The 25,938-nt window shown below is 42.1% G+C and overlaps 1 protein-coding gene across 4 annotated transcripts in view; it reads right to left on the bottom strand.

The window, feature by feature from the left end:
- MEIS1 (Meis homeobox 1) overlaps positions 1-25,938 on the bottom strand; it is a 107,946-nt gene that overhangs the window by 9,040 nt on the left and 72,968 nt on the right. For all 4 annotated transcript variants that reach the window (XM_064647616.1, XM_064647619.1, XM_064647615.1 and 1 more), the window contains exon 9: positions 14,434-14,510. In XM_064647616.1, coding sequence (XP_064503686.1) covers positions 14,434-14,510 — 77 coding nt within the window. The remainder of the gene's footprint in view (positions 1-14,433; positions 14,511-25,938) is intronic.

Genomic DNA, 25,938 nt, shown 5'->3' on the forward strand with positions numbered 1-25,938 from the left:
AGAAACCCTAAGTCACTCTAATTTTTAAAAGTTCAGAGGAATCGGGACCTAAAAAAGATATTTGCATACTAAATGCTACTGAAATGGAGTATTATCAAAATACAACTCAGAATAAAACTTAAGACAGACGCATAACCTTACTCATGTGCACAAAGACCAAGTCAGGCTCAAAAACTTGTATAAGGTATTTTTCCCCATACCAGTGGCTCTATGCATTGGTACCTTTGCTCTGATGAAGAAGGGTTTTTTTTTGGTTTGGGTTTACTGCCTCAAAAGAGTAGTGGCACAGACAACACAAGATCCCTCAGTGTACAAGTTGTACCCACCTCCCAGCCCAAGGAGAGCTGAGAAAGTTTCAAAGTGATTTGGGTTCCTTTCTTCAAGCTCTTTTTTTTTTTCCTTTTTTGTTTTGCAAGAGGAAGGATCTGACATGGAGAAAACGTTTGAACAGTTGGGCAAACACAAAAGTTTAGGGTATTTACTATTTTTTTTCAATTTAAGTTTTCCTTGCCCTATTTGGACACATGGGATTGCGCTTTCTGCCACGTACCAAAAAGCAAGAAAAAAACCCAGCAACTCCACCTGCATAAGCCTAAAGAGGAGGAGGAGGAGGAGGAAACCCTGTTTTCTCCCATTTGCATTTTACTAGGATGTTTTCTCTTAGGCTTCTTGTCTGGGGTCTGTCTCCAGAGGTCACTGGTAGACTCCCCTGTTGGTGCATCGCCGGTCCCACGGGTGAGCTCCAGCCCCAGCCCCGGGGATGCAGCAATCTGCCTCTGCACTCTGACCTTCAGCTTGGCCGCCCTCGCTGCCACGCACAAGTTTTGTTTCTTCTCAGCAAGAGGCTGCATGGCTGGTGATGACAAAAGACTTATTTTAGTTGGAAATTGGCTACAATAATAGCAGCCAGAGAGCAAGGATTTTCAGAGGGTCACCAAACCCTCCGAAAGGCACAGCTCGCTAAGGCTCAGGTTACAGCCCAAGTGACATTTTCCGCACAGATCTGTTCTTTCTCCCTTCCCCTTGTATTTCACTTCTGTCGAGTGAATAAAACAAGACCTTCCTCTGCTGTCACAAATTTCCAAAGTCACCTTTGCTCAAGAATCGACAGAGCAATTGTGGGGACTTCCAATTTGCAGTCTTTCAATGAAATTTTCCAGGACCAGCTGTCTGAAAGATGATGCTGAGACTTCGCGGTCTATTGAATTTTTCTCTGCCCCCAGCCCTCCCAAATGAAGAGAGTTTCACACCATTACTGACTTTTGCTACTTGAAGTCGCAGGCTGGTCCCTCTCAATATTGTCCCAAAGCGCTGCATGACAGAAGTCTGTGTCTCACTAGCAGTGCCAAGAAGTTCCCAAAAATCTCTCTGCCTCATTTTCTCCTTGAGCTCCTTCTAGCAAACCAGGAGTAAGGAGAATGAGAAAGCCCAAAGTGCCCACAAACCCCAGTGCTAAAACCTCTCTTGCCCCTCTGAAAAAAACAGTATCCCTCTTGACAACAAGCAAATCATCATTTTTATAACAGATGCCAAAGTAACCAGAGCCCTTCAAACTGGCAAATTATTCACTTGTAAAATCAAGTCGCACTCTTTTCTGCATACTGGGATCCTTCATTTATACAGCAGCAAAACAACCTTCTCTATTCAGCACTTAATTCCTCAACGCTTAACAGGTTTATCTCTAATAAAACCAATTTAAATGGAAAGTGTGCTATAAACCGAGATTATTACACTTCAGTAACTGCTTTATTCCTTATTTTAACATATTTTCATTTTTTCCCTCTGTGTTTGTTTTCCAGAGCTTTTTAAAGGAGTCAGTTAAAGAAAAGAAAAAAAAAAAACCACCACAGAAATTATTTCACTGAATACTTTCAAATGTTTTAAAATCAGCCTTGAAAATAACAAGCTGCCTCTGTAATTATGAACAGAAAAAAATAACTGCAGACTTTCAAATGGTAATCACATCTCCCCATCCCTAAAATGAGAAATAAATGTTAAAAGAGTGCTTACTGCTGTTATTAGAAAGTTCTGATCTCGAAGTCAGTTAGTGAGCTTAATGACCCGTAACTACCAGTCATTAGCAATCCATGCTCTCTGTACTCCCTTTATTTGTAAAGAAAAAAAAAAAAATCCAAGATGCTCAAGAAACTTTGTTCAATTTAAAGTCAAACCTTATGAAGTCATGTTTGGCAACTTTTCTTGGTTTCTCCTCCTCCTCCGAACCGAAGACAGTTCAGGACTGCAATACATCATTTACAACACTAAATGGAGGTAGGGAGGGAAGAGAGTACACGGGCTGCAAACCGCCCACTCCAGACACGTAATATTGGAATATACTCCAAACACAGAGAGCCCATCCATCAGGAGGATCAGAAAGGTCTCCTGCAGGCTCTCTTCTTCCTCCCTCCTCTGCTGGCAGCACCAGTGCCAGGGACTGTACGTAGGGCTGAGGGGTTTGTCGCAAGACAATATTGAAGAGCGAATAAATAAAATACTATGCAAAAAACTGGTGATGAAAAACCACTAATTAGCTGACAAATTTGATGTAAAGCACTAATGAAAGCCATGTGTGGTTCTGCAATTTAGTTTTAAAAATAGCTTCTGACTTCAAGCATTACTGCGTGACCCCACCAATGGAGGATTCATGTTGTGCATTCAGAAAAGTTGCTTTAGAGCAGGAGCGTGCTATCGAATGCCTCCCAAGCCAAGTCTGCTAATGCAGTGAGCATATCGAGGGCAAAAATAGAAAGCAGAGAGATGTGATCAGGTATGTGCTCCTTGTAAGAGAGCCGGCTATGCCCCACATTTTGGCCGGCCCAGCACGCACCAGCTCTACCTTTGGCCATCTCCTCTTCTCCCAGGCCTTTAAGCTTGGGAGCTTTCCCGTCTTGCTCCATACCAGGTTTTCTTCTCAAATTGCTGCTAGGCACATCTTGCCTCCAAATAAAAAGACTGTATTTGGGGGAGCACCCCACCACCATAGGACTATAAAATCCTAGAATGGTTTGAGTTGGAAGGGACCACAGAGATTATCCAGTTCCAACCCCCCCTTGCCGTGGGCAGGGACACCTTTCACTAGATCACATGGCTCCAAGCCCCATCCAACCTGGCCTTGAACATTTCCAGGGACAGGGCATCCAAAACTTCTCTGGGCAACCTGTTCCTGTGCCTCACCACCTTCACAGTGAAAGATTTCTTTCTAATATCTAATCTATGCCCACCCTATTAAAGCATTCCCCCTTGTCCTGTCACTATCAGCCCTATGAGAAAACACGTGGACATGGTGACTGCCTTGGGGTAGTAGCAAACCTGGTGGTGGCTTGTGCTCTGGATGCAGAAGGAAAGCTGGTGGCTTTCCATCAAACTGGGACCCATAAGCTCCTGGCCCTGCTTCTCCCTTGGCCAAAATGCTCCCCTAGTCCCATATCTCTGCAGGGCTCATGGCTGTGGCTGCTCAATGAGCCTTTCTAGGAGAAAGCCAGGCAGGAAACAATCCCATCTTGCAAAATTTTTCCCGTTCCCCAGCAGGATGGGGCTAAAATCTATTTGTATTTATTTGCCTAGTTCTGAATGAAATTTAAGGAAGGGACTTGCTGCAGAGGAGTGAAGAGCCAACGTGCCTGGGGAAGGGCTTCCTGGAGATACATCTCCCTGCTCTACCCATCTCCTGTGCCCTTCTACATCACAGCTGAGCTGTTGTTGGCCTTTCTGGTATGGTCTCCTTCGTCTCCTCCTCCCCTCTCATTCACATATTCCACCCAGAAAAGCTTTGCCAACATGGAATGTTTCCGGTGAAAATCCAGGTCCAGCATTCAGACGTCTCCCCGCCGATGCCAGGGAGTCAGAGCACCAGCCATGTTGCAGGTCTCGGCTGCACTGGGGAGAACTCTCAGCAACCTCATTCCCTGACACCGCAATTCCCTCGGGGTGCAAGGCAGATGTAAACTCGCCCTCGGCAGCCAGATGATGTAAGGGGAAATCTTTACATGGCAAAGCGCCAGTGGAGCTGACCTCCCGTCTCTTCCCTGCTCCTAAATCCCAGCGCAGCTGTACTCTGCTGATCTCCATGTGCCACAATTAGCCTTTAAGGAATATGGCAAGGATTCATCTAGTAGAGCAGCACTAAGGCTGCTCTAACTCCCACCCAGGACAGCACTGGCCCCCCTAGAGCGCTGTGGTTGGGCACACAACATGCTACCAGACAAAACCTTGCCTCCCACAAAAATGATCGTAACAGAGGGTGTGCAGGCTCTCTACAAGCTTTGAGAGCAGCCCAGGCTGAGATGCACATCTCCCAGCTCAGGGTTTTCTAACAGCTCTGAGGAGGGTCTGAAAGACAGCTTTACACCTGGTCCTTTAGGAGAGCTTGTCTGGACTCCGTAACATGGGTCCTCATCTGGTGCACGCCAACAATGCAACCCAGCAGCTTTTCTTCAGCAGATCACTTCAACAACCTGAGCCCCACTCGATGGCAGGGATTTACGCTGGGAACAGATGAGAACTGATAGTAAAATATTGGCTATTTCTTTGAAAACACTCCTCTCTATTCCAGCAATTCCATGTCCGTTGTCGAATCAGCACAACCTCTTATTTAAGGGAATGTAGTGCTCGTGAGAGGCGCCTGCATGATATCTGAGTTTTCTCATGAATCACAAGTGTTATAAACACAGGGGGTTCTCCTTCAGGCCCAAGGTTTTTTCCATACATCAGTTTGGGAGCCTTGTCCAAGCGGCTTTTTCCCTGTTCATTCCTACTCATCAGGCATACAGCATGGGAGTTGGAAGCAGTGTCTGGTCCTCCAGCCCAAGTGAAAGAAGAAAGGCTTCTCCCACATCTTGCTGCTAGTTTAAGTGTGTTCCTGCTCACTGAAGGGTGTGAGAAATAATCTATCTGCACTCCTGGATGGATCTCCTCATCTCCAGAAGGCCACCAAAGCAGTATGAAGTAACTCCACACCCTGTCACCCTTCAGGAGCTCCTCCAGCCTGTAGCACAAGGAGAAGCAAGCCCAGGGTGGCCAAACCAAAAATCTTGGCAAGTGTCTTTGGGGGAAAACGCCCCTGCAGCCCCCAAAGAGAAAATATAATACACCCCTATATTGGACCAGTGTCTGCACATGAAACAGGCTCCGGGCTATACCCCGAGACACTGGTTTGGGATGTTGAGGGAAGCTTTGATTCCTGTGGTTGTGCCCTCCTCACCACAACCAAGACAACAAATACAAGAACACTGATGTATTTTGTGTGATGTGGGCACCTGAAAAACTGGTTTGAACTCTTTATTTCTTTTTTTTTCCCCCAGAAGCCACAAAAGATACAAACTCTGAGTCACAGCCAACCTGAAAAACAACCCCACACTTCTGAACAAACTCTCCCTGCCCCAAGATATCCTACTTCAAAACATTGTTTTCTAACCACTACTAATAGCCTACTTTGTAATCTACTTTATCTAAACATAATTTCCCATTAAGTGAAGTAATTCATTTTGCTTATAATCCTACTCCTGACAGCATTTTATTCAGAGCAGAAGAAAAGACACCGTCAGAAAACAACACCAACAAAACACACACAGGGAGGTCAGAGGAATGTCAAAGATTAAAAGAATTTGTGAGACCACGGGACACAGAAAGCTTAGAGATCAGCCCCCAGATGGTACAAACCACCTTTATAAACCAGGTGAGAAGTTGGATGTCTCTGGGATAAATCTGAATTCAACAGCAGCTATTGGTATCACACTTTATCCTTAGCCAAAAAAGCCACAAGGACTACAGTGCCTGGGCAGAGAAAAAAAAAATAACCCGTGAAACTGTTACATGACCTAGATTTCATTGAAGAACTGCAGAAGGAATATTTTTTCAGCATCTGCTGCCGTTTCTTTTCTTTTTGAAAAGTCAAATTAAAGGCTGAAGCCTGCTTGGCGCTAAGGCTGGTGTAGCCAGCCATGCACCATTTACACCAAAATCGTTCCAGGGCAGGCAGGGCAAAACACACGCCCTCAAAAGCACGTCCTCGCCCTGCCCCTCTGGCTGTGTTTCGTTTTTCAGAAGAGAAAATTGGTTGAACCAAGAAGAAGGAAACATTTGCCCCATTTATACTATTTCAGGCTGAGTTTTGAGCCAGGCAGTTTGTTTTATGCAGGTGCAGCCCAGGGCAAGAGTCTGATTTAAGCGTGAGAGAGGGTCTCTGAGGGCACCTCTCTCCACGTGTTGGTGTTTCAGTTTGTGATGATTAACCACTCTACACCAATCTCAGCAACTGTTGACACAAAATAGGTGGAGATCAGGTCTGTGCAAGCCCAAAATACCAGAAAGGCAAACTATATGTAAACACACTTCAGATAGCTATGACAAGAATAGGCCAAAGCCTGACTTGCAAAGCAGTGACAAACCATTACTCTTCCCTTCTGTCTTTTTTTTTCATATATTGAGGGCATATATAGTTTCAATTTTATTTTGTTATATATAAATCTAAAGAAACTAAAAAGAAACCAAGCCCTGAGAACTCTATTTACAGAGACAGTGCCAAGCCCTCCCCTTGCTCGCAATGCAGCATTTCCACATTACAATAGTGTCCTGGATGGGCATTTTTTAAAGCCAAACCCTTCTTTTGAGATGGTGCACAGCTGAACCTCAGTATTTGTAAATAAAAACTAGCAAACAAAGAATTCTGACCCCTCCCCTGATCCTGCATGGCAAAGCTAGGGCAGGAGAGGAGAAAAGAGCAAGTGACAAACATTTGCATGGTTCTGTTTCATCTTATTTCCCTGACACATGACATCTCATTTGTTACAGAACATTAACACACCAACTAAAAAAAAAGTGTTTCAGGTACAAAAGCACCCCAGAAGAGGGAAAAGAGGAGGTTTTTTTGGCTGTATATTAAATTCTCAAGCACCAAACACCTTTTGTTAGTCAATACTATTGGCAGGTAAATTCTGTTTCCACTGTATGATGCTCTGCAGTGGGAACCAACCTTTCTCCTTCTCAAAAAAGCATCTATGTGAATAAAATAATCAGTTTTGGTTTTTTCTCTCAATGCTTAGGGTGCCAATAATCACTTAGCTCATGCAAAATGATTCAACATTTGCTTTTGAAATAAATGGTGTTTCCTTTGCTGGTTTCCCCACCCTGAATCCAGGGGCTGTCAGAAACATCTTTCCTTGGCGCTCCTGAATGGGGTGACCCCTGTTTTGGGGCAGTTTGGAGTGTGTGGAGACTGACAAGGCTGGACTGAGCAAGGAATCCAGGGTCTATTAGCTCTTCATCCTCTGCTCCACCTGAAGACTTGGAGGCCAAGGGGAGCATTTTTCCAAGAAAACTCTATACTCACCTCTGAGCACCTGATCCCTTTGGAAAAGCACTCATATGTCATGCCAAAACTGTACCACTTACTCCTTATATCCACGTGCCAAAACCAAACCCAGCATGTGTAAACTGCCGTGCTGTATTTTTAAATGCCTTTACTGAACTACAAAAAAAAATATACCAGCCTAAAATCCGGTGATCCAATGGTACCTGATGGCTCTACATTCACAGCTCTTCTCCCTGTAAGCTATTTGCTCAGCTTTTCTAATAATACCTTGACTGCCTGGCAGCTCTCCAGGGCTGTCTAAGGCAATATGCAAGCTAAACATTTTTTCATCTGATTTCAATATTTTCTTATGAGTAACTATACAGGATTTTACCTAGTGAGTATTCCTGATTGCTGTAATTTAAGAACAGAGAAATAGACTGCAGATGTAATATTATTATTACAATTGGCATTCAAGGTGAAAGGCATAACAATTAGCTAAGACTTAGTGAAAACATAAATGTAAAAATCTGCTTGAAAAATCCAGCACATGGTACATTTAGAACCGCTAATTTACTGCACACATTCTGAACTGCTCAAATGATACAACAATTTACCCAGCAAGATACTTTTTAAAATAGTGCTCTTGGTGTTCCAAGTAGGTTTTTTTGGAGGGGGATGATTCTCATGTTGAAAACACCTACTGTCCTATTTTACTCTGGAACATCAAACAATATGTATTTGTTAAACCTGAAATATATTTTTTCTTATTCCTATTTTTCCATGCTTTCACATGTATTCCCATTAACAAAACAGTGTTTAAACAACATCTGTATACATATTCTTGAATCACATAGAGAAGAAAAGTAAATTGTCTCTACAATCTGATGGTTAAGATCGTATTTCTGAAGTTGAGAGGATAATTTGTGAATGTTTTAACATTTACAAGTAAATAAGTACTTGTATTTACTATATGTGATTACTCAGAAAAGTATTTGTTATGTTCTTACACAGATTCAAATTGCATCTTGACCTTTTCTCATTTAATCTGTTTACTGCAACAAAAGCAGTAATAGATACATCTGAAAACAAGGAGATATTTTACTCGCCAAGGACTAAAGATCCCTGTGTGTGATGTGCTCTGCAAAGTGGCAAACTGAGTGTTTCCCTGTTTATTGTAGTCTGCAATTTGGTAGGCAGCAGGGGTGAAAATCCAACCCTGCATATAGGACCAGCACCTGCCTTTGCTATGCTCCCTCCCTGCTGGCCTCCTCCCCCACTTACACCCTAAAAATAGTGCTCAAGTGGGACTAAAGTGGTGCACTGGTCATGTGCTGGCCTTTTGCTCGGGGTGAATATCACCCTCAGCAAAGGAATTGAGCGAAGATGATGTTTATGCTACATGCCCAGCCTCATGAAGGAGCCCTTCCATCCCCTCCAAGGGGCTGACATGGGGCTTAACACATGGGAAACACCAGACAACATTATCACTTGGATTTGGGGGTGCTTGGGGTGTGCTTTAGATGCACCAAACCCCTGGCATGTGATGATATAAAAACTACAGGGAGAAAAGAGGGGCTTGGGACCGTTTCCCAAAAGGTGGAAAGTCATGCAGCTGTTCCTCCTTCCCCTGCACCTCTGTGGAGGAGTGGGAAGGGCTTTCTGCCTCTGCCCCATCTGCATCTGGTCCCATCTGCACCTCTCCATCTGCATCTCCCATCTGCCCCACCAGCACCTTCCCCCATGCCCTCCATCTGCATCTCCCAATCTGCATCCCCCCATCTGCTCCATCCGTAACCCCACCATCTGCAAGCCAGGACGAGCAGATGGACAGGACACCCTTCCCAGTGGTGCTCCCCACCCATCGCTGGGTTCTGGGGAGCACTTCCTGGGAGAAGTGCAAAATCCTCCTGCTCCCACCACGCCACCCTGCCTGCCCGTGCCATGGCAAAGCGCTTCCCTTCCTGCACCATGCAACTACTGCAGCAAAGCTCTACCACTGTCCTCACCACGAGCAAAGAAATGGAGGCAGAAGGAAATTTCCTGCTGGAAGAGAGTTGTGAGGAGGCTAAAAGAGTAATAAAGTGTTTCTGTGTGTCTATGCCCTGAGCTGACTGTGCTATATACAGTAGGGTGGTCAGGTCTTCCTATCCCAAGCCCATCTCTGATTTTTCAAACTCATCTTTAGGCTGGTCCTGGAGCCCTTTTAAAATTTCTTCCTTACAAAGGTTCAGTAAAATTAACTTCATCTGCTCCCAAGAATGACATTAGCAAAACTTACATTATCTGATAATTTTTTCCAGTGTGTTTGGTTGTGGTTCATTTTGGGTTTTTTGCAAGTCTAGGAAATTACACATAAAATTGACATTTAAAGAAGCCATGGACATGAAATCAAGAACTCAAGAGTTAGGAAGCCATATTATTAAAGTTGTTTGCACCCTAGTCTTTATTTCTATGCAAACAGTTCAGTTATGAGCTCGTGCTACCAGTTTTGATAGGGCTCAATGCCTCAACCACCCCAATGATGATCATGTCTGTTATAAGAACAGGCCAGGGCATTATAACATAAAAAAATTTGATTTCTACGGGAAATAAACTTTGACAAAGTTGAACGAATAAGGCAGCAAAAAAAGCAAAACAGTCCTGGTTAATGCAGCCAAATGCTGCATTGGAGAAGAGGATTCAGCTCTACGGCTTCCTTGGACTGCTCAACAGGTATTGAGAAAATCATTGAACCCAAATGTTTCGCCAGCAGTTGCTGACTTCTCATATCTCTCCTCCATACCCAACACTGCAGGTTGGCAATATAAGATGCCAAAGCACTCAAAACTAGGGAGTTTCCATGAAACATGAAGTTTCAATGATCATTGGACCTTAAATGTGAATAACTTGCTGTCATTTTGAGTCACCTCACAGTCCCAGACCCACCCAGAACTGTGACCGTGCTGGACCTGGAGCTCCTCGAGCCTCACTTCTTCCCCTGTGAACTGGGACAATGCTATTATTTCTCTTTTTAGGGGAACTGTAAAAATACCATGCAGACCCACCACCTTGTATGCATATGTAAGCACGTGGAGGTCAGGGTATTACTTGGGTATTACAGCAGTAAGTGCCATAGGAAAGCCCAGCAGTAATTATTAATTCCATCTTCAAGCTCGGTTTGAATACAGCTCAACAAACGAAGCACGGAAGAATGAGGGCAAGATAAAATATTGACTAGCTGCTCCATCATTGTCTGGGCTGTGCCCTAGATAGCACAAGGGTGTTTCAAAAAAAGCAGAATGGAAACATCTAATAAAGGCTGGAGCTTTAAGGATTTGAATTTTCAAACAATTTTTTTTTAAGATCATTTCAATGCAGTTGTACATAACTCTAAATAGAGAGACAGTCACATATAGGCATGCACATATAGAGAGGTTATATAGGCACAAATATACAAACATTTATCTGTGTGTACCAAGTCTTTTCTAAAACATAAACAAGCATCTGACACCTAGTACAGCCTCTGATGAGAATTGCTCTCTCTTCCTTGTAGACTACTACTAGTAATTATTTACCATTAGTTCTTAATGGGAAGGGATTCAGGGGAGATGTGGTAAGCAAGAAAACCCTATAGATTGTTCAGTATAGCCTGGTTGGCTCTCAGCTGAGGCAAGAAGTGATTGGCTCACACCTCGTGGATATTTCAATCACAGTTTTTATCACCCGGGAAAAGCACCTTATTAACCTGTACTTGGTCAGGTCTCTACCACATCCATATAGGCTGTCAAGACCATACAAGTGCCCCTTCTAGTTCATGCTACCAGGCTTCGAACCCTAAACTGCTGTGGGGTTAAACAACCAACACAACAGAGACCTGAATGGCATAGATTTATTTTTATTTTGCAACAGGGTAAAGGCTCCCTCTTCCCATAATAGAAACATCCATCTGAGGCAAAAAGATTGTCCTAAAAGGTAATGCTGGTGATTCGCAAGTAAAGCTGTCATGGGGGGGGGAAAGTCCTCCATGTGGATTATTTCATTACTTTAAAAAAAATAAAACAACTCAAGGAAAAGGGTCATGGTAAAGGGACTGTGGTATTTTTAAAGACATGTGCCCTACTGCAGATACATTTTCTGGCACGTCTCACATCATCACCCCCATTCCTGTGACTCCTCCACCATCAGCAGGAGTTATATGCATCAGCCTGGGGAGCCCCAACACCGGGCAGCCCATGTGTGAAAAGCACCATTTTTTTTTCGTTACGGCACAGAACTGAAGTATGCAACCAGCACATACTGTAAAGGCATTCAAGATATGACAAAAAAAAAAAAATTGTTCAAATGCTTTCAATCTGCAGAAAACAAATGCTCTCTTCACTGATTGCTCTGTGGCAAACTTCTAATTCCAGCCAGAAAATCCAGCATTCCCAGTCTGGGCTAACGACCATGCTACCAGACATGAGTTTATGTTTTTCATGCACATTTCATGTATTCCCACACGCTGTGTTGCTGCCAATAATTTATGACTGATCTGCACCCAGCCTGCCCTTCAGCATTTTATTTAATCTCTGCAACAGTGATTTACAATGACTCATCATTAATACAAAAACGTACATGTGTGTTAACAAGTTTGGAAGAATCTAAGAAGGAAAGCAAAAATTTTTTTGCGAGTTGTGGCTGAATGACTTATGAGCCTGCTGAAGAAAGGCAAAACTAACCAGAAATGATATGTTAGTTTTTCCCTGCAGCAAATTATTTAGGCAAGAAGAGTTTCTTCTGCACATTGCCTTGGAAGAAAAGAGACTCAACAAAGGCCTGGAGAGGGTTGCCCCATACCCTCCAGGATTTGGGAGGGGGTGAGTACCTCATTGGTCATGGGTATTTCTCATGCAACCTGTGCTTTCAGAAACAGCTTCACAGCCTCCTTGTTCCTTAGCATTCATTACAAAAAGCAGGGACTGAATTGCCATATTTTGGCATCTTTGCCCACCACCTGTGATTTAAGAAACCCTGACTGCCTCTATAGTGTTGAATCCTTGTTCCGCTGGGGAGAGAAGGGGAATTGTCTCAATAATTTATGCAATTGTAACACTACAGCAGAATTACTGAACTAGCTCAAGCAGAGGAAGCCTGTCCTACATCCACAAGAATTCAGTTATAATGTATTTGACCTCCTTTTTTTTTTTTTTTTTTAACTAGCACATAAGGAACTTATAAGAACACACCTGACACAAAGCCAAAGTAAAAACTCCTCATATTTGAGGTGAGATGGGTACTAAAAAACACCCTGGAAAGTCACTCGGCAGAAATTCAAACAGCTTTAGTTCAAGGCATCCCACGTTCATCATCTTGAAAAATTTCTTTGATGGGCCATCCTAAACTGACACACTTTGCACACACCGAATCCTACACTCCTGGACCCCGCAGAAGCAGCACACCCTTAACTCCACCCCAGCGTTAAATAAGACCCTGACGAATACACACAACATCTCAGTGGGCCAAAGTGCCCATCGTTAAACTGAAGGACAACCATATAAATTAGGGTAATGCCCAGACGAAGGTTGGAGGATGTAAAGCTGAAGCAAACACTAATTTTTTCTGGCCAAGCCAAAATGCTGTAGGTTACGCTACCTTGTAACACATAAATTTTATGTTTAGTGCCTTTTATTCCTCCTTTTTAAAGTATCTGGGAAGCATACTTCATATCCACTAAGTATTTGGTATTTTCCTTTATTCAGCATCTTAAAGGGCTTCAAAAAATTGATCTCCCAGGGCTGCTGTGGGGTCACAGAAATTGATAACCCTTACAAGCTATGCTTATGTGAGCCCGCCTGCGTCTCCCAGATAGTGCACTTTGTAAATTAATCCTCCAAAGGCAAATATATTGTAAGTAGCTTGTTATCTCCAAAGTACTAAATTGAAGAATACATGGGATTATATTGACAGAAATTACATTTTCTGTAATGGGGTTTAATATATCTGAAATCTCTCCCATAGGCTCCTACTCTCTCTAAGAGAGGAGGGTTTGTTAATGTAGGTGCAATGGACATCAAGACCAAATTTATTCACTAAAATGGATTAGGCCATGTAATCAGAGCTTCAGTAATATTAATCTCTGACACTTATTGAATGGAAAAAAACCCTCAACTTTTGTCTGCAAACTGGCATTCCTCCCTCCCTTTTCCCCAGCAGGCTTGCTGTTTGCCTTGGCCATTTTCTGGGTATTACTTCAAAGAGGATAAGGTTTCCCATCATAAACACTAATCTAAAAATATTAGGACAATTAATTAGATACACTTAGTTTTACAAGGTATTAGATTGCAATACACTTCAAATATGACACTTGTTCTGGGATAGTGGGAGGAACCTACATTTTGATGCAGTATCAAAGGGTGATAAATCAAACTTTTTTTAAAAAAGGTTTGCTGTTGTATGACACTTAAATCACAAGTAATTTTCACTGGTTGCCTTCACCACACCCTGGACACTTAGTGACCCAAAATCCACTGCAGAAACAGCATAAATCCTGATTTCCTTCAAACATATCTCTACTGTAACAGATCAGGGGCTCCACCAACCCTTAGCTAGAACAAATAAATGAAATTGCTCCACACTGTACTTCAGCAGCAAAGAACCAGATTGTCCTCAAAGTTTACTCAAGCTTTCAAAAAACAGATCTTTAAAGCAAACCCAAAAAGAGACACGAGGATGTCAGTCAAAAAAAACCCCTCCAACAACAACAATAAAAAAGCATGACAGCCCTCCCCAAATAACAACACACTTGGCAGAAATGGGACCAACTGCCCCTTTTCTTTCACACAACATCTTCTCTTCCAAGACCAATGTTCTGCAAACAGATGTGCCTTCCTACTGAAGAACACACATCCCCAGCCAGAAGGAGGACTGGCACCCAAATGGCAGTCTGAAATCCGAATCACTGAAAATTTGAAATCTGAAACACTGAAATCTGCCCAAGCGATGGGAAAATTAAAATACAGTAGCAAACGTCCTAGTTCCTATACCTGAAAGCACTCACTTGGCTATATCCCTTTTGCATCAATAAACTGTTGGGGAGGGGAACAACAAGGGCAGGGTGTGTCCCCAAAACCACAAAGCCAGAGGGTGCCAGGGGCCATACAGAAACACTAAGGAAAATTACTTACCAATTGTTCACTTGAAGTATAGTGAGCCCTGTGTCTTGTGCCAACTGCTTTTTCTGTTCTTCTGAAGGGTAAGGGTGCTATAAGACACCAAAATAAATATATACATTTAAAACAATGCGCTTTTTTTTTGCCTACTTTTTATTTTAAATGAAAAAAAAATGCAAAAAAATAAAACCAAAACAAAATAGAAGCGTGACATCTATTACTGAAAGGTGAAAATGCTGAGGTGTGTCACTCTTTTATAATTATTAATGGGCTAGTACATCACTTAATTAATGGCAGTAAAAGACAAGCCAATTATAAAGATTAGTGAAGTGGAGAAATAACTGCTTAGGATACTGACAGTACCTTGATACTTGAGAAGGATATTTGTTGCATTAGCTGCAAGTTTTTTGTACTTGTCTCAAATGACTGATTAGAGTCAAATCATCTTTTTTGTTGGGTTTTTTCTGTATTTCACAGAACAATAAAGAATGTGATAAAGCACTTCTCTGTAAAACTAAAATACACTGATGTTTTCTGAGATAGTGAAGGCAAAATTTGCCAGTGCCCCCAAATAATTTGCAAATAAGATCAGCATCCTGAACATAAACAAACGCCCGGGTTTTGAACACAGGCCAACAGAAGGTCAACAATCAGCACATTTTTGCCTGACATTAGCATAGCTGTGCTGCACTAATCCTAAGAGACAGAAAATAAATACTGCTTTAATTGAAGATAATGTTAAAATTCAATCATAAATTAAGTTTCTTGTGAGAACTTGATTTGCTTTCTCAGAAAATTTGCTTCTGCATGAATACAGATCGCTTAATAAATCAACAGCAAAAACCACAGCCAAGTCTGAAATGTAGAAATATCATTTCTGTCCTTTCCCTCTATGTAAAAATATCACTGTCCCAAAAGGAAGTGGCCATATATTGCAAACGTAACAATTTCAAGGAAAAGTCCTGTTTTGAGCACCTGGTTCAGCTCCTAACCTGGATGCCCACACATTAGATTTAGACATGGTTTGCTGCAAGGTGCAGCAATAAAGATAATTTGATATAACTGCTTAGACCTATCCCAACACCATTTAGCAATTGATTGTCACAAAGTATTTGCTGTTACACAATCATCCCCTTTTTTTCCCCAAAAACATTCCCGTATTCTGTGGATGTATTCTTCAGTGTAATATTACATGAGATGTAAACTGAAACCTTGTAAAGCATAAGAATTTAAAACCTCATAAAATTTCACAATCTTATTGGTATCGTAACTATTTAGCAGATTTTATATATTCTTGTAAACAGCACAGTCTGACATCTCATGGTAATGTTACGTGCCTATATCACCTCATGTTACCAAACAGGAATTTTTGTTTTAACTCCAGCAACTTCCCCTAACTCAATATGCCCATTTCAAAGGCCACCACTGTGGCCATCAGTTCCATAAGAGAAGTTTTCATTTTTTGTCACCCAAAAACATTGGGGAATTTTCAATTCTTTTTAAAATACTGTTTTCTTGACAGGAAGCCCACAAGTAACCTGCACACCTGTAAACCACCCCCTTTATTTTCCACGTGTACATGAAAAAACTCCAGAATTACAAAGTGGAAATTAGAGGGAAGGGGATTTTACTTCTTTTTCATGGGTTACTTGTATTTTACACATGCAAAAACATGGCATGCATTTTATTGTTTGCTTCCTATACACATTCACCCACAACAAACAGTCAAACTTGACTTATGCCCATCTATCTGAATACAACACTTTGCTTCCCTTCAAAAGGAAAAAAAAAAACCAAACCCTATGGAGATGATTTGTAACATTTTCATCTTCACAGCTTACTTCCCATTTCATTACTTTGCTATCAAGTGAGGACAGAATTATTCTTTTTTTTTTCTTATTTTGCTTTGCCACCTTACATGTGATCTAATTTTAAGTAATTGAACAAACTGTGTCTAATTTCATGCAGCAAGCAATAATTACTAGACAGCCTCTAGCTATTGGAATTGAGAAGTCTGTCTCCATTAAGCAATTTTCAATTGTTCTGGACTTTTTTCCAAATAGACAAGACTGGATAAAATTAGCCATCAGAATAATACAGTCACTGTAAAAATAATTGCTTTAAAAGTCCCAACCCCCCAAATTCCTCAAACTGCGGTATGTTTAAGGTCATCTGATTTTTTTTTTTTTTCTTCATATCCTAGTACAGCATAAACTTTTAATTTCATGATAAATCTGTAATTGCCATAATCACATGACAGCCTGGGATTTCACATAGCTAATCCCTCTCAGCTGAAGGCTCACAATGCAGCAGGCTTTTTAACTATCATTCGGTGTGGTTTAAAGTAATCTTAAACACTAGGCATCCTTATTATATAAGCTTTCTGTGGATCGTACGAGTTGTTCCTTTGTAGGCTAAAAATAAAATAAATAAAATAATAAAAATGACTTGACAAAGAATCAGCGTGCCACAGGCTAGGTTGCTATAAAAACATTCAAAGTCTTGTTGCATTCCCACCCACAGGGCTCAGAAGGCCTGTGCTACAGGCAAAGGCAGACATCACATTGCAACAGAGTGAAAGGGGGAAACCCTGAGAACTGCCATTTTATGAAGAAATAGGAAATTCAATCGAAACTGTTGCTGTTGGCCCTTATTCTGCCTGTGCAAGAGCGACAAGCCTTCCAAAAGCTTTCTAATAGTTTAAAGGGATAAAGACACATGCACATAGATATGGGTATACATATTTGTGTGTATATAGACATATTATATTTTCATGAGTATGTATATTTTCATGAGTGTATATATATATTATATTTTCATGAGTATGTATACAAATATATATATATATATATATATATTAGTCAAATGGTTTTGTTTAACATAGTCCTGTGAGGAGCAAAAAGTTAGATTTGATCCTTATGAGTCCCTTCCAACTCGAGATATTTCATGATTCTATGAAATATATAAATATATGTATGGAAGCATGTCTAAAAACACCACACTGACTCCAGTTGCCAAGTCCACCTATCGCTCTGGATCACTTTGGGATATCAAAGCAAACTGTTCAATAAACAGTGACTTGAGACCTTTACTTTGTTGTGTACATTAGCTCCTACCATTATCTCTTAAAAGCTTAATTATTTGCAAACAATTGATCAAGATGGGAATTGGAGAAAAGAGACGCCGGACCACCGGGAGAGCTGCAATGCATTAGGAGAGCAAATAGAATTACCTTTAGGTCTTATAATCAGAATTAACGATTGGGACCTTATGCAGGGCAGCACGAGAAGCTGTAACGCTCATGTTGGAGTGTTTTCCATTTGATCTGCATTAACACCTCAAGTGAAAGCCATAAAACAGTGATTACAGATGGGAAGGCTGACCCTCCTTCCCAGAACCAGCCCAGCTTGTGTATACTGGAAGACTGCAGACGGGCTTTCTTGCCAAGGCCAGAGGAAAAGGGCAAATCCAAGGGGAAAAACAAGCAGGAAGCCATCAGGTTGAAAAAGAAAAATTAAAAAAAAAAAAAAAAGGGCATAAGGCTGACAACAGATAAGGGCTCTGAATTTGGCTCTGATATTTTCTGATCAAGCCTGCTGCTGCTACAGCACTACAGAGTAGCATCCACCGAACGATATGAGACCTTGTGCTTTTTCCCTTCCATAAATCTAGCGCTGAAATGCGGATTGTTTGGCACCATTAATGTGTTTTTGAGGCTCTGTGGTATTACTTTTAATAATGACTTAGTACAGAAAGTGATTGCTTAATAACACCATCAAAGTCTGCATGCAAATGAAAATTATCCCTGGGGGATTTGCCCAGGGTAATATGAACAGTTAAGGAACATTTGAAAAGGTAAAAATAACTATGCAAAATATGAGTCAGAGCAGTCGTTTTAGCAGTAACAAAGAAATCAAAGTGACAGAGGGAAAAATGTAAGTTTCCATCATATTTTCTAGTCACTGTTTTATGAATGGTATTTAGCAAGCAATAGTCTTAATAAAAGCCCCTTTTCGAATGTAGCTGAGAGCATTTTTAGCAAAAAAACAAACCAACAAGACTTTTTTTTTTTTAATCACCTTTGACTACAGACGGTGAGTAAAGTCTCCAGTAGATACGGATGGAAAGCAGCCAAGTTTGTCTCTTAATGCTACACCTTGTCCAAATGTACTCCTTTCCTCAAATTTTCCACCCCAGGCGGCAAATGCTGGATGCCAGGACAGTGACAGACTTTATCTTATCTGTAACCTGGTATCAGAAACACTCCCTCCCTCTCTGCCATAGCAGTGCATCCAAATCGTGGCAGAAAAATAGGAAAATAATCCTGCCCAGAGTTCGCCGCTGAGATAACGGAAGGCAAACCCACCCCTTCTCACTCCCCCCAGGTTACTAATTCCTCATGGCACCAAACCGGCTCAACACCAAGGCTGACAGCCAGCCCTACTCCAGCACCGAGGCAGGAGCAATCCCCAAGCAAAAGGTTTCATGCTACGTTAGAAGGAGGCTGTGGCAACCGTCCAGCGTCACCCTTATCGTGGCAGCGCCGTCGCTTGGCTGACCGCACCGGCAGAGCCATCTCGGAAGTCCTTTTATCCCCTTCCTCCAGCCCTCTGCCTCCTCCAGAGTTCAGTGTAATGCACCAAAGTGAGATGACCTTGAGCTAAACTCTGGTAGGTGATGGAGAGAAAATGCCCCCCCCAAACTGTATGCCCTCAGGAGCATTTATTAACTGTCTTCTTATGTCAAAATAGAAAATAAAAACAAACAAACAAACAAACAACACTATAATTTCCTAGTTTCCAAAGAGAAATCCAGCCTAACTGAGCATCCAGAATAAAGCCCAAGGTTCAGCCCTCCAGTGACAAACTGCACATTGATTTTGTGCTGAACTCTAAATTCTTGCTTTACTCAAACTTGTCGAGGGTCAGCTAAGGTGGCAGCGCAGCCGTTTGGGTCTCTCCCCTTCCCCTACCTTCTCCTGGTCTGCATTTGAACTGTTTACATTAGTGATCAAGTTGATCTATGAGAAATTACAATTTTTTTAAATATCCATAATGCTTTCCTATTGTCTCTCAGCTTTATGAATTAGTTTTACTGTTGCAGTGAATGCTTTTTTTGTCTCCTGACTGCACATTATCAAAGGGACACTTTGTGCCTGCCATTTGCATTACAAAAGCAGTGCATGGTGTAGTCTAAGAACAGAGCTTGAATTTATAGCAGTTGAGTCCTAGATCCTCACACATTCTGGCCTCCTAAAGAATAACGGAGGTTCCTGCACTTGCAAAGTAGCCAAAAAATGGTTGGATCGCTATCCATAAAGTCATAAGACTGCAACCTCCTTTCTTCAACGGCCACCGGCGTGTTGAGAGGGAGTGATAAAGAGAACGCGTGGAGTCCCCTTGCCTATTTTGCAAGCTGCCTGAATCGGTTTATAGACTATCCCTGTGACCTGCTTTATATTCAGGCAAGGCTGTAAAAATTTGCCAAGTTGAGGTGACCTGCTAGGGAAGGGGGAGAAGAAAAAAAATTCAACTCGGAAGCTGCAAACTCGATCCTGTTTATCCCAAGGGACTGGCTTGCACATTGGAGGAAATACTAAACACTGAGAAGGAAGTTGTTTTATTAGAAATGCATCTCTGGGGCTGGGGGGGGTGTGTGGAGAAAAAGCCTGTGCAAAGTTTGCACAGTCTTTTCCTTGGCTGAGAGCAGTGAGTCAGCCTGATAATGCTGTTGAAGTGTGAGCTGGCTTTGGCATTTCAAACTCCTCGTTGCTTTTTCAGCGCAGCAAGAAAACACAGTCCATATGACACGGTCATGCTGCAGACAAAGCCAGTCTTTTCCTCTTTCAAAAGAAAATATTTCCTCAACTTATTGTAATAGTTTAATATCCCCGCGGTAAGGTTTTTTTCATAACATTACTGTTAATAAATCCTGGTGCTGCCAGAGTTATTGAACTGCAAACTGTGAAGGCAAAATCAACAGATGAGCTCGGTCTTTTAAAGTCAAAAATGCATCAAAATATGCAATCTGACTGGATGTGCTGCACTGCTATGACTTGCCTTTATCACTGCGGTGAGGCCACACTCCACCTCTTGACTTCTGCATCAGCCCCTTCCTATGACATGGGGCTCTGAGACACTGCCTTACAAAAGGGTTTGCAGGCTGCTTTGGCAACCCTGCCAAAAAATGAGAGGTGAGGAAAGGAGGCAGAATCTGACTCTTCTAAGGCAAACACAGCGTGTAAAAGACAGAGCCAATACCCCAGAAGTTTTAACATTTGAACGTGTGTTCACAGCACAACCTGATTAAACAGGGGCTGGGGTGGTTTCGTAGGCACGGGGGTGGAGGAGAGGTTTTCTTTGTGGGGGTTTATGAGGAGGGAGAAGAGGCACTGGCAACAGCAACTCTTTTTAATGAAGGAGTTATGCTGGGGGAAAAAAAAAAAGCTTCTCTTTTTTCCCATTTGCCCTTTTGTAAATAATTTTCTTGCAAGAGTTGTCTGTGAACAAGTTTTGGCACTCACTAACATAAATATCCTTTCCAAGGCTGATGGAGAGACATGGTATGGCTTGGGATGCGCTGCCAATACTTCTCTGGTGGCCCCATCAAATTACTCATAATGTGAGCACTCATTAAGGAAAAAAAGTTCAGATCATCCCTTGCACAGGATATTACAGAAGTCAGAAAATGGAAAAACCTTTTAACTCATCTAATCCATCTCCTGGCTGCTACAATATTATTCCTTCCATACCATATATTATTACCCACTGCCTTTTCCAGTTGAGCTTTAGCTAGTCCAAGCAATGGTGCTTCCGCTATTTCCTTTTGGAGACACTCTGATAGACCTCAGTTTTGGAGCTTACTCTGGCTCCCACTGGTTTTCAGTTCAAGCTGAGTCTATGCAGACACTCCCACGCCATACCTGGGTAATTGAGTGGAGCTTTTCCCATGTTAAACATTCCTTTAATGCCTGTATGTATGTGCACACAGGAACACAGAGCTTGCACATACACATTAACTTATCTTAATACACTTAAGAAGGGATTTTTTGCTCCAGGATCAAGACTATTTGTGCTAATGTGACATGGGTAACGCGCTTTCCCGTCCTCTGCCCTGGTAATTATTACTATTCATTACTGTTTTTCTATCACAGCCTAAAACTAACCAAGGACAAGGTAACGAAAAGAAAAATTTCATCCAAAAGATCAACACAACTCTCTTCAGTGCAGCACACAGCCAAAAGCTGTGAAATGCTACATACATCCAAGTGACACCAAAGGAACTGAGGAAATGCATCACCTGACTTCCAACCGCCTTAGAGCTTAAATTCACATCCTTGAAACCCAGCTTTTCAGTTAAGCCAACATCTTTATCAGGCAGCTGCGGAAAGGCAGGAAGGCAAACCCCAGACTTCTCTAGGTGAGCAGCTTTTGGGAAGGAAGAAAAAATATCACCAGCACACCAAAGGAAATCCCGACTACCTGATAACTCCGTAAAAGCACTGCTGTTGTTTTTAGAGCCAGCCTAAGACAGATTAGCTCAGGTAAATATCTCCTAACCAGAAGCCTTTTCTCAGCACTAAGTCACTGTCCTTATCTACCTCAAATGACTTTCTAAACAGGTGGGCTCGGAAAAGCCAGCACCAGCAGTTGTAATCCCATAGAGTTAAGCCTAAAGCCTTTATTTGTGCTTTTTGCTCTCTTTCCCAGGCTGCCTTCGGTACATCAGGAGCTCCCTCTGCAAGTGAGGGATAAAAATGCTCCCCTATGCCTCCATCCCCCACCTTACACACCTGTGTGATCAGGTTGATAGAGGGTTACTGTATTCAGCCAGGTCCCTAATATGAACCACAGTCTTTTGGATGGAGCAGGAGCTTTAGGCAGATTTCCCAAAGTGGTAGCGCCCTTAGAAGCAGCCACCAAGCAATTTGGGAAGCCTTCTGCCAGGAGCTCGGCCACCTTTTTTCATGGAGGACCAAGCAGTCATGCAAAGAGAGTTCAAGGCAACCAACACACTGAGGTGCCCATCTCCAGCACCAAGATGAGGGAAGTTACATTCTATTCTGTGTTTTCTATTTGAAAGAAAAAAAAAAAAAGAAAACAAGAAAACTACCACTGAGGAAGGAAATGAAAAGATAAAGCTGCTATTTTGCAATGCTGCTTTGTTGGCATGGAAAGTCCTTGAACAGATGCCCCATCCACCATTAAATATTCACAACATATCCTTGTAAAAGAATAAAGCCCACTCAACTTATAAGCAAAACCACGTGTTCCTCATAAAAAAAAAAAAGGAAGAGAAAAAAAAGATGCATTTAAAGATCTGTGAAGGAAAGAAAAAGGAAATGAAGAGGGAAAAGAAAAAAAAAAAAAAAAGAAGCCAGGAAAACACCGCTGTTCTCCGAAGAAGCAGAGACTCTTGGAAGTAGCACACATTCTCCGGCGTTAATTTTCCCACTTAAATTACAGTGATGCTGTAGCCTCATCTCATTAGAGATCATTGTCCCCAGTAGACAGTTGTGTTTATGGGGGATTCTTGCTGTTCCACACCTGCTGCTCAGGTTGCTACGTGATAAAGCCTGCATACAAACAGCAGTCTTGAGGTTGCTGGACTGCAACTGATGAGCCCAGGCTAATTCAGGGGTGATTATGTAGTTTACTGGACCACTAAACCTCTTTAAGCTTGTAATTACTGCCTATTTGAGTAAAGAACATTCAAAAGCAATTCACTGCATCATGCCTGCCACAGCTGGAAGCAGGCTGCCAGCAGTCTGCGGGGACATTAAAATCTACAGGGACTGGGATTCGAGCACAGCTCGTAGGCACCGGCAGCGGCGCAGCCAAGTGCGTTCACATTCCAGCTCACCTTTTCTGACCAGGCGTGCTATTAAAGGTGCAGTGAAAACTATAGAAAAGCCATAAAGATGACAAATAACGGGACGTAATTGAAAGAACTGCATTTTAATGACTCTCCCCCTCTTCCCTCTCCCCTTACACGGGCTAAAAAAAATTAAGCCTTTTTGTCGTGACGAGGGAAAGGAAAGAAAAGGCCTTTTGCAAAAGGGGAAATGCACTGCATACATGTGTTTCTGTTTTGACGTTGGGGGCTTTCCTCATGTTTCGAAGATTTAGAAAGAGTAAGTCCTTTTACCTATTTGGCAGAAATGATAATGCAGAGACATCTTAATCCCTGAATCTTCATTAAATCCTCCTCACTGAGACTTCATGAAACCCTTTAAGGGTATCTCCAGCCCTGGAACACATACAAACCCACTCTTGCCACTGCATCACTTGCAAACACTGGGAAATGCCCCCAGTCACCACTCTGCAAAAGAACTCCACCCTGCCCAGCACCACAAGAGTCAGACACAGGTCCTTACTATCAAGACGAGGTTTGGGGTTTTTTTTAATAATAAATAGAGATCTCTCTGATTCTATTTTCTTTTTGAGTTCTGACCCACTCTAGTCCTCCTTTTTAAGTCTGCCCCTGCAGCTCTCCATGGGCAGGAAGCTATTAAAAAAGGCGCCTTAGTTTTTCACATAATTAGACGTTTTGGGAAGGGAGTCGGGGGGAAGAAGAGCAGATCAAATGGGACCTATGACACAGGCAGAAAGGTTGGTAATAGGGATTTTTACAAGCGAGTAAACAAAGGTCCAGAGAGGATTGCTCCAGCAGAGCCAGAGAACAGCACTGGTGAAATGAAGGGATGTTGCCAATATCAGCACTGAGTCCCAACACAGTGTTGGCATCACTGGGAGCTCCAACAAGGTGTCAGTGCCTGTCCATGGGGCTCCAGTTGAAGAGCCGGGTCCTGAGAGCCCTCTCATCCTCCAGCCACTCCACAACACTATCTCCCTGCTATTAGACTGTGTGAGGTCCACAGCAATGGCCTAACGAGCCGCCTGATTAACTAACTGCATGAAATGGGCTTTAAAGCCTCGCAGGACATTTGGAGATGCAGAATTCATCAGTGTCATTTCCCTGCCCTGCTAATAACTGCCACAGCTGCCTGGGAGAATGGGGTGTGGGAAAAGGCAAAAATAAACAAGGAAAATAAAATAAACCATTGCTATCAATACAATTAACCCTGGACTGAAGTAAATTTAAGAGATGGGGCCTCTCTCTCTCCTCATCTAATAAATTGCCTTGTTTTAAAAAACACGGACATGCCATCTGTAGTACTAATCTCACTATAAATCTAGAAAGGGAAAGGGGAAAAAAAATCCACGCATGCATGAGCATGCCACTGTGAACAAACATCAGCTTTTAAAGGAGAATGTAAAAGCATTCAGGAAGTTTATTCTTAAAAAGCATGTAAATTCCCAGTCACAACAATCCTCCAACTAACCCCATCCAAGCTCCAAAGAGCCACAGGCTTGTGTGTTATCCAGCCATCACTCTTATTAATATTCATTAGGCAGGTCTACTTGCATTTTCATAAGCTGCAAAGGTGGCAAAAGAAACAATCAGAATTCTTTAACACACAGGCATCATCAATTCAACATCTGCCAAAGAAGAGTGCATACAGATCTGAGGTTGAAATTCAAATGCAATTTACCTGGCCTAGAGCTGGGCTTCACTTTCCAACACGCAGCCAGCTATTTCAAGCAGTCTCCTTTTATCCATCCCACCTTTTACATCTCCTTAAGTTCACTCTCCATTATTTTTACCTTTAAAATGAGAGCTCCTCACAAATTCCCTCCTTCATTCCTTAGGTCTAATGAGTTCCCTTCTGCTAAAATAACCCAAGTTCAGCGTGATCGCATATATGAATAACACAGCCAAGTTTTAACTCAGTAAACTTGACTAAGCAATTCTGCTTTCTGGCTAGAGAATTCATTTATCTACACCTGTTTAGTATGTGAAATCCCTTTGAATAGGGTGTGGGCCTATACAGAAATCCACTTTCTGACCAGACTGGGCTTAAAATTTAACTCTTGAGAGATGAACTGAGAAGTCTCCAAAAGAAAACGAGTGCTCTAATTAATTATGTACCCTACTTACCAAAGAAACCCATCTGATAATGCTAAACAATTTCAGAATAAACCAAACATATGTTCCCAGGACAATATTTATGTGTGCAAGGATGTGCAACAAAAAAGTGTGATTTAGATCTCCTAAGAGCTGGGAAAAAGCACATCACAATTCTCTGCCAAATCTCCAGATTCAACCATAAATTAACATGTATATGCCCACAAGTTGACTATGTATTCATTCCTGTCCTTATAAAAACATCATTAAAAAAGCTTGGACCAGGATGTGATTCTTGCCTCTTCCCCAGTTTCACTTGGCTTTCAAAAGCCTCTAAAGACCTAACTCTATTTTCTCTCACATAGGGTTGGAGGAACCAAATGTTGCATTTCAGTGGGAATATTCATGGAGTGAAGCACTTCCTGGGGACCTGGTCTTGGCTGCCACTGGGGGAACAAGCCCTGAAATGGCAAACCTGTCCTCACCTGGGTAAACTTTAGATATGGAAATCAGCTGCAGCAAACATGGCCAAAGCCTGGGTTGCCTGAAGGA

The sequence above is a fragment of the Pseudopipra pipra genome, chromosome 3, assembly GCF_036250125.1.
Source record: "Pseudopipra pipra isolate bDixPip1 chromosome 3, bDixPip1.hap1, whole genome shotgun sequence".
In the NCBI taxonomy this organism is placed as follows: Eukaryota; Metazoa; Chordata; class Aves; order Passeriformes; family Pipridae; genus Pseudopipra; species Pseudopipra pipra.